The sequence below is a fragment of the Cajanus cajan genome, chromosome 7, assembly GCF_000230855.2.
Source record: "Cajanus cajan strain Asha chromosome 7, NIPB_CcT2T_4, whole genome shotgun sequence".
In the NCBI taxonomy this organism is placed as follows: Eukaryota; Viridiplantae; Streptophyta; class Magnoliopsida; order Fabales; family Fabaceae; genus Cajanus; species Cajanus cajan.
In genome coordinates this window covers 10650605-10666080 of record NC_138523.1, presented here as the reverse complement: position 1 = coordinate 10666080, position 15476 = coordinate 10650605, and the positions used below count along the sequence as shown (strand labels likewise).

The window sequence follows — 15476 nt, the reverse complement described above, 5'->3', positions numbered from 1 at the left end:
TTTTGTTGTTTCTTTAATTAATTTTTGTTTTTTATTTTCACTTTATGTGCGTGCTATAAAATGTTGCCCACAAAATTATTAATAGTAATTTTGAGTTAATATAAATAATTTCATTTACTAAATCACACAAGATTGGGGCAATTTTCCTATTTAAGATTATAAGCAATATTACAAGAAAATTGTTTTTTTATTTTCACTTTATGTGCGTGCTATAAAATGTTGCCCACAAAATTATTAATAGTAATTTTTAGTTAAAATAATTTCATTTATTAAATCACACAAGATTGGGGCAATTTGCCTATTTAGGCTTATAAGCAATACTACAATAAAATTGTCAAATAATAACACATATCCTATAGTGATATAATACTTGTCACTAAAAGTTATTTTCTTACATAATAAATATAATATATGTTGATATATTGTTAAAATTTATGAGTATATACTATATATAGTGACACACAAAATATGTTATTAAATCTCATTCAAAATCAACACTAAAGTTGTGTCTGACTATATGTCAAATAGATATATATATCTACATATATTGTACCTATAGTAATACTTTTTGTATGTCACTATATGTAACGTTACATTTCCTGTTGTGAATTTTGTAACTTGTCTTTATTTATTCTGTAGATTATCATTGTCAGAAATTGGAGTGATTTTCAAATTTCATTGTGTTGGATAATTGATATTATACAATTGATCAATTTATAATTGTGTTAACTGATTACGATTGTGATCGTGAGATTTAACGTGAATTTTAATTTTTCTAATTATTAAATCAACGGTAAATTTTAACCAATGATTTATTTTAGTTATTCATAAAATAATAAATGTTAAATTATATGATTGTTGGGCTATGGATACATTAAAATTTGTTTAGATTATTTTAAGGTATATGTTAATTTTGTTGTTGCATATTTCATTACCAAATAATGTATGTATGTCTCAAATCTTGATATTGTAATAAATATAAAGTTTCTAAAATTATAGTAGTTTTCTATTTTTGAGAACTTAGAAAAAATATTTGTCTAATGATGCTTATAATTTTAATTGATTATTGATTAGTCATAACACCTTTAATTTATTGAAAAAATATATTTTTTTGCTTAAATCACATAAAGAATTAGACATAATATTGTAATTGATTATACCAAAATATAATAAGTTTTATCTCACATGAATTATTGTTATGTGTATAATCAATTAGGATAAATATCAAATTGTATTTCTTAATTTACTCATAAGAATTAAGAAAAGGAACATAATTTGATAATTTTGTCATAAGGTTATGTGATAAATTAAATTGAGTAAAATTTTAGTACATAGGCAAGTTTTATGTCTTTATATTCATAAATTTATACATAATTTACACCGGTCTCATATATCATGAATAATGAGTGTTTATGTTTAAACTTTGTAATTACGAAATCAGCAAATATTTCTAATGTAAATTGTGATAAAGGATTAATTTAAAAATTAATATATGATTTATATGTTTGTGAGTCGTCGTAGCATTCTAGACAATGTAACAAAAGAGTTATTTCATAAGGAAGAAATAATTAATTAAAGTTATGGACTAAATGTCATGATAGGATATTTCTACATCCAAACATGATCTATGTTACTATGATATTTATTGTCCATATATAAAGTTTGTAAATTCTATGCATGTTTTGTATCAAAAGGTTTTGAATTTAATTACTAATTTAAGAATTATCATAACGCTAAGATTATATTATAAAAATGGTATATATTTTATCACTCTATACTAACATTTCAAAAAGTTAGTGGGAGTCAAAATTCTCAATTAGTGAAAGTGAATTCTTGATAAGTGAAATTTGAAAAAGTAAGTGGGAGCATTTGATATTCTTAAAAATTACTTTAAAGAAAATATTTGTTACATGTTATGAGATTATATCACAAACATAATATTTTTTGTCTTAAAGTTGTCGATTTTATTAAAGACCAATTGAGAACTATTGGCTAAATATTATTTTTGAAATATATTAAAGGTGAAGGCCAAAACAAACAAATTGATATAAAGTAGAAATCAAAAGAGAGTTAATGTCTATTGATTATATAGTTGCAAAATCAATGATCCAATAAAAGATTGTCAGCTCTAGTGTTTTAGAACCATATAGTCAAAGACTTACACTAAAGTTTGTCTTTCTTATTTTATGACTTTGTGCACATAAAGTTTGTCATAGAAGAATATGATTCATTTGAATCAATATAGTATGGACCTATTTCTCTTATTAAAATATTATGTATTACAAATTTGTATTACATTAAAAGAAGTGTTTATCTTGAGACATAATTGTCATAATTCATGTATGATAATTTCTATATAGCTTTGAGGAATTTCAAGTTTTAAGATAAATGACCATATTTAGTTGTTGGTGATAGAGATAATCTCTAAAGAATATAAGAGCCAAGTGAGAAAATGTTGAAAAAAATATCATATGACTCATATAATTCATGTATGATTTAATTATCCTATTAATATAATTAATTGCTTGATAATAATGAATTGTTATATAATTATAATCAACTATAAAGAATCATAATTAACATATTTTATTGGTTCTTAATGAAAGAACAAATTGAAGGTTATTATGACAATATGATAGAGAATTCCTAACTTTGTCTATAATTTTTTTTTTTGATGTTTTATTGTTTAATAAATTTAAAAAAGACAAAAATTAGAAGAATATTTTCTATTTTTTTAAATATCTAAATATTTTATTACATAGTAATTTGATAACAATGGTCACATGTTATAATACGTTTCTAGATTAAGGTTTTTATTATTCTTACAGGTAAATCATAGCATTTGCAATAGCAAGAATAGGTCAGCTTAATTTGTGTATATATTTTTTTGGTATTTGAATCATGACCATATATTTTTTTTTTTTTTTTGAGGAACTCAAGTTCAAGGAAGACCAAAGGAAACAAAATCCAAGCAAATCATAGTAGTTGCAAAGCATAGTAGGTCAGCTTAATTTGTGTAAAAAAAAATAAAATCGTTGTTTGATATTAGAGTCACTATCATATATTTTAATTTATTGTTCAACAGGGAAGTTTAAGGAAGACCAAAAGGAAGGAGACAAAAACCAAGCATATCATAGCTTTTTGCATCAGCAAGAGTGGGTAAATTTAAACTCTCTCGTTTTTTTTAATGTTTGATATATTATTATTAGAGTCGCAACCATATATTTAAGTACAGAAAATTGCAGTTTTCTTTGCTGCAGACGTGTGTTAGCTGTAAAGCATGGTACAAGCATATCGCTCTGCTTAGAGTCTCTAACTTTTTTTTTTTTTTTTTTTCAATTCATACTTAGAGTCTCTATTTTCATATTTCTTTATAATAAGTAGTCAAAATATTCTCAAAAAGATACCTTGGCTAGCGTAGATTCATAATAATACTTACCCGAAAGAAATTACGTTTAAGATATGCATGAATATACAATCATTTTTCACCAAATTAATTCTCACATTACAAATCCTAATTTAACTAATTTGATTGATGAAATTCATGTATATTAATAATAATATATCACGGATGGATGCAGTGTTATCACCACCATTTCTCTCTCTATATATATATATATAATCCCCCATATATTATCATGATTATTATTATTTTGGTGTTATTTTCAAGTCATTCTTATTATTTTTATGATTAGTAGGTTATACTGTTATTATCGTCATCGATCGTATAAGTTTATGTCACAATTTTTATTATTATCGTCTATTTAGTATATTTCATTCTTTATTATATAAAAAAAATACATATTTTTTAAATATAAATATATTTTAATTATTTTTTAATTTAATTATTTTTTAAAATAATTCTTTTTTAATGTATAATCTTTCAATTATATAACTTTTTTCTTAGTATTTATAACAAAAATAATTTTAAAAAAATATTATAAAAATAATAAAATTTAATATAATTAATTAATTTTTTTAATACATGTAAAATTAATTTTTTTTTCATAATAAAAACAGAGAAAATAGTATCTTTCTCATCTCTACTTTTAAAATTATCATTATTATTATTATTACAAATGTCATCACTATTATTATCAACTTCTTATTAGTTATCACATGATAGCAACAACAATAATAATAATTTTAATTAAATCTTTTAATTTAAATTTAAATTAATTATTTTCATTCTTACAACCTCCACACACACACAAGACACACACACACATATATATATATATATATATATATATATATATATATATATATATATATATATATATATATATATATATCTTTTAATTTTAATTAATATAATTGACATTGTATTTTTTAAAGGCTTTAATGTAATTGATCTTTCTTTCAAGTAGAATAAAACCATTGAAGAAAGTGGATGTATAAGTCAAAGGCCGGCGATTTTAATTTTTACACGCCCTTATACAGTAAAACCATTGAAGAATAAAATGAAAAGGTGCGAAATTAGTAAGAAATAAAAAAAAAATTGATTAGAACCAATTAAATTTGTGAACGATAGAATAAATAAAAGCTGTGAGGCTCATTTTTTTTTATTTATTTTACAAATTAGTGTAGAAATAAATAATATATATTTAAAATTTATTCATATTTAATTATGTCTACTTTTAAAAAATATTTACAGTTTTTATTAAATTAATTAAATAAAAGTTTTATTCGATTAGTTTACTTATAAAAAAGTTTACGGAACTTTTAATCGATTACAAAATTTTTTATTCAACTAAAATTTTAAAATTTTATATGATTTTTAATTGTTTATATACTTTAAATTTATTTACTTAAAAATTTAAATTTATTATTCGAATTAATTTTTAATCTAAAAAATTACTTTAGAATTATTTAACTACTTCTAATTATTTATTTAATTTATTTTGAAATATTATTTATTTAATTATATAGTTTTTTTATTAATTGATTAAAATAAAAACAATTATTAAATTTTTTTTTATTTTTTATTTTATTTTTTTTATTTTTCTATTCTTTTATTATATGCTTTATTATTTTTATCTATTTCTTTTCATCTTATTAAATATATATAATATTATTTTCACTTCGATCAAATAAATAATAAAAAATTTAACATACATTAAAAAAAAAACTTTCACTCTATTTTTTAAAGTATTTTTATTTACTTATTTTTCTCAAATCTATTTGGTGAACGAGCCAATCTCTTAATTTCCCTTTTTTAATGTGGTCAATCAAGAGTTTTTTTTTATATTTTAAATATTACATTAATGTGAAGTTTGAACAGCTTTCGGGTGCTAAATAAACGTGAAAATATTTTTTTATATTTGTAAATTCCCACTTATAAATAATATTTAGGTACTAAAAAAACAAATAGTTGGTGGGTGACTACTTTTGTTGGACCAATGTATATGAAGATAGCAAGTAGGTGTTTGGAAATTTTCAACGAGTTTATAAATTAGGCAACTTATTTATTTGAAAAAAAAAATATTAGAGATGTATGAATAGCTAGGCTTTTTTAAAATAAAAAAAAATCTAATGATTTAAAAGTTCTAATTTAACAAAGTTAATACAAGTAGTATATAACCTAAAAGTTAGGATGTGCCTAAAATAAAACTTAAAAGTAAGGAGTTACAAGATTAATTTTTCAATTTTTATTTTAATAATGTCAAAAATACATTTTTATACTTTATTTTCAATAATTATATGTGTATATTTAATTATTTTCACTTTTTTTTAATGAAATGCACTTTAAATAATAATAATAAATTATATGTAAACTTAATAATATATATATACATATGTTTTAATAATTGGTAAGTTAATTTTATCAAAAAAATTTAAATTCAATCAATATGTTAATTCTTAAATTTTCATCTCACAACTTTTTTCGGTTAACTTTTTCAACGAATTATGCCTAACAAAACTTAATAACTTAAGAATTTAATCAAATACTCTAAACCCTCTCGTTTTGTAGCTAGAGTTAAAATATTTAGGATTTTTTTTATCCGACCAAGGTATCTCTTATTTGTAACGACCCAGCTGGTCACTACACTCGGCACAACACACCGGAAACACCAGACAGATAAAACAAGTATATAGATATAGGATCTAGAATATAAATATATACAAAGTTCCAATCCGACTAGAGTTAGAGTGTGCACAAAATACAACAAAGCTATTACACCCAGTAGCTAAAACAACAAAACATTTACACCAATCAGCTCCGTCTGCCAGCTACAGACCTACCGCCAGCCACCATCCTATCCCTGCTCTGCTCCCATACATAGTATGATCATCGCAGTCCAAACATCATGAAAACAACAAAGGGTAAGCTAGTGTGAAGAAATCAACATACATATATAAATATGTGAATAAAATAAAATAATAATAAATAAATAAAAACATCTACAGCTATTAACACGTCCGCACAACTTACATTACACCACAACAATTCAGCAATATCAGCACCGCTCAGCGGCTATAACAGCACCACAACAGTGGCTAACAGCACCGTCATAGCGGCTATAACAGCACCACAGTAGTGGCTAACAGCACCGACGTAGCGGCTATAACAACACCACAATAGTGGCCAAACACAACATACAGCTCAGCAATAGACAGCACAACAAAACAGCTCACAACGCAGCACAACAAAAATAACATACGGCACAGCTAAGTAGTATTCAAAACAGCTTACTACTCACAACACAGCTCATCATTCTAGAGCACAACCATATTATAAATCAGCATTTAAAATCATCAATAACAGTCCAGTTCAGCACAGAGATATACATCTATTACAGCTTAACATCATTTTTCATCTTTTACATCTAGTCAGCACAGCATATTTATCAATTACATCTCAGCTCAGCAATTTCAGCATAATTCAACAACTATCAGCATATAATTCAGCTCGACTCAAACAATAAAGTTCAGCATTAGCATCACACAACACAACTCAGCGTTACATCATTAACAACATACAGCACAACACAACTTTTCATCACACGACATTGGCAGCATTAATCAGCATAAACAACATTCAGCACAGCTCAGCTTGATAACACAACCTATCAACTTACAGCACATCTAAGCATCTTACAGCAATATACACCTAACACAGTTCAACATCATCAAACAGCAATTTCAGCTAGTCATCACATCATATTCATCAATTTCGGCTTAGTTCAGCATAAAATAATATTATCATCAAATTTGGCATATAACTTCACATCCTCATACACGCCCAGCGCACTCATGGTCGCGCCCGGCGTGGCACAACCAGAGGGCTCCAGGGCCAGCGCGCCCGGCGCAAGCGTGCCTGCGCCCGGCGAGACTTATACAGAGAGTCCAAAGCCTCTCTCGCGCCTGGCGCAATACCCAATTGCGCCCAGCGCAGGCCAGGCAGAGACTCCAAGGACTCTCACACGCCCGGCGCGCCCCAACCCGCGCCCAGCGCAGGTAAGGCAGAGACCTCCCTTGGTCTCGCGCCCAGCGCAAACCAAATTGCGCCCAGCGTCCTCGAGGCAGAGACTCCCAAGGAGTCTCACGCCCAGCGCGACAAGGGCCGCGCTCAGTGCAGCTCATCAATATCATCATTCAGCTTAATAATCATTCATCACTAACAGCTTAAAACAACATGATCAACGCCTAATACGAACCAACCATCTTGTTTACAACTCATCTATCTTGTCAAATTACTCACCCAAACAATAAGAGTACACCTAAGCACCTAGAACAACTTTCAAGTTAACTGAATCACTAAATGTGAAATGGCAACCATCACAGCAAACAACGCATCAGGAGTTATACTAATCCTACTCTGCGCATCCTTATCTCATATGATAGATAATCAAATTTCCTACAACTCTCATGAAGACACCAAGTCTTAATTCCTTCGTTTACCATGCTAAAAATGATAAAAACCGCAACAGCTATAAACAAAGCTAGCAGCTCGACCCGTCTTCACTAAAACAACCATATCTAGAGTTCTAAAACTCCTTTTTGAGTGATTCCAGTGCCATTGGAAATCTAACATCCAAGGCTACAACTTTCATGTAGACTATAAAGTCAAATTCTGAAAATAAAATTCTCGCCCGGCGCATTAAGTGCGCGCCCGGCTCAATTCTTAATCAGAGACCTACAAAGGTCTATTGCGCCCAGCGCGGTCCTCCCTGAGCCCGGCGTGATTTACCTAGAAATTACCCATTTCAAGTCGCGCCCAGCGCGAAGAACTGCGCCCGGCGCGAATTCAAACGGGAACCCTTACTTGCTTCGAAGATTTCATCAAAACCTGCGAAAAATCACATCCCAAACACATGCAAACCCAGCAAAGTGTCCCATTTTCAACCAGCTGCTCAAAAATCATGCCTTTTCGTACATGCAACAATAAAACAAGAATTTCCCCAAAGTTTCTCAAAGAACCCCGAAAACCCCATACTCCAATCTCAGCAAAATCACCAAACATCAAATAATCAAGGAGTTCCTAGAACTCGTTTTCAGCCAAAACGCAACAAAAACTAACTTCCCTTACCTCAGTGCGAAGATCCGAGCTTCCGGGAAGAGAAACAGAGAAGAAGAAAAAGAAAGCTCCACGAAGAAGAAGGAAAGAAGCTCCGCACAGTTCAACATGAAATCTAACCTTCACTCAGCACCTTCAATCCAAAAGAGCACCACCCAGAGAACAAAATCAGCCACAATAGAAGAGTAAAGGAGAAATGAGTGAGAGTGAAAAGGAAATCCGGGAAGGAAGAGAAAAGGGGGAAGGGTCTCACATTATTTCATTGGATTAGATTAATTTTATTCACGATATTGTAATTATTATTAGCTTTAAAGATTTTTACATGCAACTAAAATCAAATACGAGATTTTAATTTTTGCTAAATAAACAACTTTCACAACATGTAAATGTAAGGTGTTTAACTAATCATCAATCCATCATATTATAATATATGATAAAACATGATATAGTAATTATTATACTAAATTACACTTTTAGTCTCACTATAATTTTCAATCCACAATTTTGTTCGTTTTTTTATTATTAAGCAATTTTGGTCCCAAATTTTAAAATTATGCAATTTTAATCTCATTTATCAACTAAATCATAACATAATGTTAATGTTAATATGAATTGATAATGTGTCACTTTAATGATAAGATAATGGCTCATATAAACTTATGAAATGACATGTTAGTAATGATCCAAACTAATAACATAAGTGTTGACATGAAAAAGAAATATAAGATTTATTTAAAAAATAGTAATAATTGGTCCTGTGAAATGAGAACTAGAACTCACCACCTTTATTAAAAATTTCATCATTTAAACCACTCTACTACTTATAACTTGAACAATATATTTATATAATATTGTTATTTGAGTTAATTTTTTTTTAAAATAAAAAAGGAGAACAAGAACCACATGTACCAAGAAAACACTAGTACTTTCATAATTTACCACAAAATGACAAAAAAAAAAAAAATACCAATCAACCATCACATGTATCTCATGTGAAAAGTTACACCAGTAATAACGTTTAAAAAAAATGCTAGATCAAATGTAACCTTTCACATGACATACTCATAGAAGTAAAGTTTTTTTTAGAAGAATATGCTACCTTCCACATGGTCTACATGTGGAATCCACTTGGGCAAAACAAAAATAAAAAATGAAAAGATAAAAAATGCTGGTTTGACTAATATTTTCTACTCTTGACCATCCTTGATTAGTAAATAACTTCAAAACGATTCCCTTTTGTTGAATAACTTCTAAAATTGACCCACTTTTGTCGTAAAAAAATAATTGTAATTCTTAAAGCACTTGGTAGGAGGATACATGTATATCTTGTTTTATAATCATTCATAGTTGCAGAAGTTGGTTATGTACATATAAAAACATCAAACTTATTTTCAGAAAAAAAAAAAAAAAAAAAAAAAAACCAACTTTTATTTTATTTTATTTTATTTTGAAAGCTCATTTAAAAGAAATAAAAATAGAATTACATTTGTATTTAAGCTGACTAAACATGCAATTATATAGCTTCTAAGCAACGGAATTTAGTATGAGGTACATCACTAAAGAGAGAACATCAATCTCTACAAGTGATTCAGAATTTTGTTTCTTAATTTTCTCGTACGTCCTTGAAGACAAGCAACATGAGAGGTCAAATAGTTCATTCTTATAACTATTATATGTACGAGAACAAATCAAAATTGCATGCGTATACAAAATCACAGTGAGAGAGAGGGGATTACAAATCAAAATGCTAGAAACATGATTTTTTATTTTAATAATTCATTGAAAATAGAATTTAGAACTTGATACAATCTATCAAAATCCCTCGTCATGGACGAACCCTAGTGGTATACTAGAAACATGATAGGACTATAGGAACCACGAGTAATCAAAGAATTTTGAATAGACAAATAAATATTGTTGGAAAGAAAAATAAATTATGTGATTAATTAATTTTGCTCCTTCCGTTTTGGGCCATAGAGTTGTATCTCTCGTCGATTCAGTGGTTGTACAGGTCTGGAATTCCTCTCTGCATGCTGCCATAGAGTGAATCACACATAGATAACAGTTAGATACATGGTTGAAGATGATGATATCCCTAGTGTTTTTTTTTTTTTTTGCTCAAAAGGAAATGGCTCAACATTATTAAATACATGTTTATTTTCATAATTAGTGCAATAAGTAAATCAAAGTATAATACTTACATCGTGGACAGCCTCTCTGAGTAACTTCACTTGTGCCCTTGACACACTTCTTATCTGATGAACATGCAAGTATATAAGGGTTCAGTTAAAAAGGTAATTAATTGGCATAATTTGGTGGCAAAACATATAAGAATAGTAGCATTTGAAGGTTAAGTTTGAAAGAATAATACCCTTTTATTGATAGTCCAAATGACACCTTCAGTGCAAGGGGGAACAGTGAGGGAACCTAAGTATCTGTAGTAGTTCTTGCCACCGAGTTTAATTTCTGAGGGATGCATCACCCCAATGCTATTTTCTCCTTCTTCATCCACCATGGATTTTATGAATTTTGACAACTGAACACCATTTCAACCACACTTATTATTCATATAAATAAATTTCCTAATCAAGCTCTTCATGCATCATATATTGTTGTGTGTTTTCATGTTATCCCATTGGATCATCAAGCAAAATGAAGTTACTTACCTTGCTGAGAACAGGATCGGGCCGACCAATCTTAAACAGAACTCCAACAACTGCAATTTTGCCTTTTCCGTTTGTGCTTTTGCTTTCATGAACCAAGTGGAGCTCCAAATCATACCTAATATTTCAATTTTTTTTTCAAGAAACAAAACAGTTATTTTTCCATCAAAATCTAGATTTCACCTCAGAAACAACCAATTAAATAGTGAAGGAGAATTTTCAATTTTAAAAAAACCCACGCCCAAAGGTTTTTTATGCATAAAATGATATTTTTCAGCAAGGATTCTTGTGCTGATATAATAATTTATATTTAAACAATACTTATAATGTGTTTAAAGGGGTGATTTAATAAGAAATGAAGAAGAAAGAGAGATTATCAAAAAATTTAAAAAAATATATATTTAAAAAGAATGATTTAAATGAATTTGTGAATTTTTTTTTATGAGATCCATATGGATTTAATTTCATCTTAAAGTTAGATTTGGGTGAAATTTTTTACCAAAAAATATATGAATAGAATTACTCTTATATATTCTCTAAATAATTAATTAAAAATAAATAAAAATATAATTATTTAAATAATATATTTTTACATAAAAATTTAACTATATAAAATATATTTTTAAAATATTAAATTATCTTTATTTCTAAATTAATTTCACTCTTTATTTTTCTTTATTTTATATTATATTTTACATATTTCCTATCAAATCAAATTTTTTCCTTCTCACAAACAAATCATTAGCGTCATTGAACAAAACAAATGCTGACACACTGCATTGATAAAAAAATGAAAACAATAAAAGACAATGATTTTGAAGCAGAAAAACCTTCTGCCATTGATGGTATGTTCTGAGGGTGAGTGCCAGTGCCCTTGATGCAGAAAATATTCAGTGCCGTTGATGTTTATTGATCCCGCATCTCCCTCCCATTTCACCTGCATCCATTACATTAATATAATTAAATATAAGCTATTTCATATTTAAATAATTTAGATATCTTATGGACTTATAGCTTAATCTCCACAAAATTAAGAGCCACCAAGCTAAATATGAATGACAGTTAATTGCCAAGACATGCTGAGTTGTCTAAATTTAGAACCCCTCTATAAAAAATGTCTCAATCATTAAAAAAAAATTGTTTCATTTTATTCTAGAACTAGAACATACGAAAAGTAAAAAAATAAATAAACTTTGAGCTTTAACACAATCACATATTTAAACACAAGAACTTGAAACTAATATTTAAATTGAAACAATTATATACACATTTATTCCTGTATTTTATATTTTATGTCAACCATTCTTTACCGTTGCGATATAGTATCACGCAAAACAAGCTAAATGTTTTTGGGCATGTGCAATGACAGGTAAGAAAACATTGTCGGGTGGGAGAAGTACGAGACTTTGTGGAAGAATAATTTCTAAATTTGTTATAATGTCTTTTTAATTATTACATTAAAAAGTATTACATATTTTTTATATATATTTTTAAGATACTAAATTTACATGTATTTTTATATTTAATCTTCTTATAAAATAATAGTAAGATTAATAAGAAGGGTGTAAAAGGGAGAATAGAGAAATAGAAAAAGCAGAAAAATAAAAAGAGAAAGTGAGGATTGTGATTTTTGTCAATATTGGTGGAAATAAAACGTAAGGAAAAAAGGAAAAAAGGAAAAATAAAAGACGTATGAAATTGTTGAACTAATGTTACTGTGCAACTAAACATGTACCTATGATCCATCATAGTGCATCATTGTTTTGTGACTCAGACACTATGATGTCTCTTCCACTCTCTTTGAATTTGTAGGTGGGTTCAGGATTCAGAAAACTGTAACAATAAAGTTGTTTCTTTTCCTTTATTTTGCAACACATAATAAAACTAAAACAAATGTTTCAAACATGAATCTGTTTGTGAGGTTGAGATATTGTGATGAGTTACCTCAATATCATGGCCTCTGTTCTTGACAGTGGCATTCTGTGGCTTATAGTACTTCTTTAGTTCCCCTAACTTTGGTACCACTCTCACTCTGTGGCTTGACAAATCAATTGGAGATTGCATTGTGCCACTTTTACATGTTTCCCATTCCTTCTTCAGTTCCCCCCAGTGTGAGGGACCCTTCTCACTCCCTTTTATGTAATCAAACTCACTCTCATCCTCTGCACAAACACATACAATAATGAATTATGAATGAACACACATCAAATCAACCAACAAAGCATGAACCAAAAGAAGGAAATTGAGACTTGTTCCTCTTACCAACTTCCTGTGCACTAATCCATGTTGTTGAATGGAGTAGGATGGTTACTAGTATTAGCAAATTCGGAAGAAACACTATGCTTTGATGCTTCATGTTAATTTCGATCAAAAGGATGAAGATTGAGACTTGGAAAGTTTTAATGAATAAGATGAAAGAGGGTGGTTGAGGTTCTCAGATATATGCAATCAAAGGGATGAGGCATAGTATATATATACTTTGCCAGCATTAAAATGTTTCAAGGTTTGGTGAGGGAAAGAGAAAATTCCCAAGTCATAGAATTTTTGTTTCTAAATCTATTTTTCTTCTTTACTTTTTTTGCCTCTTTGATGTGTGAAATCAGAATCTTCTGTACTCATAAAGAAAACAAGAGTCACAGTCCAAAAAGGACTGGTTGTCCATTTTAAATCATTAGGCTCCGAGAAAAATAAAACAAATCAACCATCCATTCAATCTCTCTAATACTACTCTTTCTTCTGTTTACTAAAACAATAAAATTATATGAATAATTATTTAAGTATTAAATATTCACAATTTAATTCCTGATTTAATATATTTTACTAATGTTTAAGAATTAATTTTATAATTTTTTAATATTTGAAGGACTACTTATTATCATTTTTAATAATTGGGGAGTTATTTATATAATTACCCACATTAAAATTTAAATACGATTTAGAAGAGACTGCAATTATTTAGGGATGAAATTAAGGGTTTAATCAAAACCAAACATAAGTGGACGTCTTTAAACTTATGGAAAAAATGGAGTAGTTAAATTCGATTCCGCGTTTTCATCTTTTCTTTTGGTAGACAATTTATATTCACACACAACATAATACATCTAACACTTTTTGTTTCTACACGAACATCAAACTAAATTTTAACATTTAATGATGTTCTTTGACATTTATAGTTGATAAGAATTCAAATCAAACTTAAATACGGGAACTAAATTTGTGCTCTATTTTATTTTCAATATATAAAAAATATGTAGGAGTATATGTTAATAAGTACAAATATAAATAAAGATATTTAAATCTTGTTTTAGTGGACATATTTACTTAAAGAGATCTCTTGATGTGAGAGAAATTCTTGTTTAGTGAACTTCTACTAATCCTTAATTCGATAATTAAAGATTTAGATTAAATTGAATATTATTAAATTTTGGTTAACCACTAAATAAATGGTGGTGCTTGATGGTAATGGCTTATGTAGAGATGCTATCCTCATCCTTTATTATCCTTTTTATGAATAAAAAAATTATAATAAGGAGAAAATAACCTAGCATGTATGAAATATGAAATCGATCTTTATATATTAAACACGAATATATATTTTGCATAAGAGTATTTTAAGAATTTTTCTTCAATAAATATTTTTTTAACTTTAGTTTTATTTATCATAATTATTTATGAACTAAATTTTAAAATTTTAAAATAAGTTAGCAATATATAAAAATAATATTATATTTTATAATATAAATATTATTTATTATAAATCTAAAATATAATTTATAAATTTTAAATATCTATTATATAAATTTAAAATATATAATTAAATATAATATTTATTTGTATATAATTTATTATAAATTTTAATTATATATAACAAATATTTAATCAATGAATTATGTGAGACCGGACGGACTTTCTTCCTTTCCCCAACTCTCTTTCTCTCTAAACTCTCATTCCTCACTCTTCTCTTCCATCAATTGCTGATTTCTTGTGGTGATCTAGGTGCTGACTAGAGCTGATTGAGTGTGCCGGACGGATTTCCTTTCTTTCCCATTGAGCTTCTTCTCCGCTCGTTCAAGCTTCTTCTCCTTTCTTCTTCCCGGAGCTCGGAATCTTTGCACCGAGGTAAGGGAAGTTAGGATTCATGTTGGTTGTGTGAAAATGAGTTTAGAACTCATGGATGGTTTGATGATTTGATGATTTGGCTGAGATTGAAGAAAACTCATTTTTCGGGAATTGGGTGAAATTTGGGCATTTTTTATTGTTTGTGGTTACATGTGTAAAAAGATGGTATTTTT

The 15476-nt window shown here is 28.0% G+C and overlaps 1 protein-coding gene across 1 annotated transcript; it reads right to left on the bottom strand.

The window, feature by feature from the left end:
* Window positions 1–10266: 10266 nt before the first annotated feature.
* On the bottom strand, window positions 10267–13763 carry LOC109818779 (alpha carbonic anhydrase 7). Its single transcript, XM_020384307.3, has 7 exons — window positions 13447–13763; window positions 13129–13346; window positions 12015–12121; window positions 11188–11302; window positions 10893–11057; window positions 10723–10776; window positions 10267–10554 (listed from the first exon to the last, which is right to left on the bottom strand). The coding sequence occupies exons 1-7, from the start codon at window positions 13538–13540 to the stop codon at window positions 10468–10470; spliced, it is 840 nt and encodes a 279-aa protein (XP_020239896.1). The 5' UTR covers window positions 13541–13763; the 3' UTR covers window positions 10267–10467.
* Between the last annotated feature and the right edge of the window lie 1713 nt (window positions 13764–15476).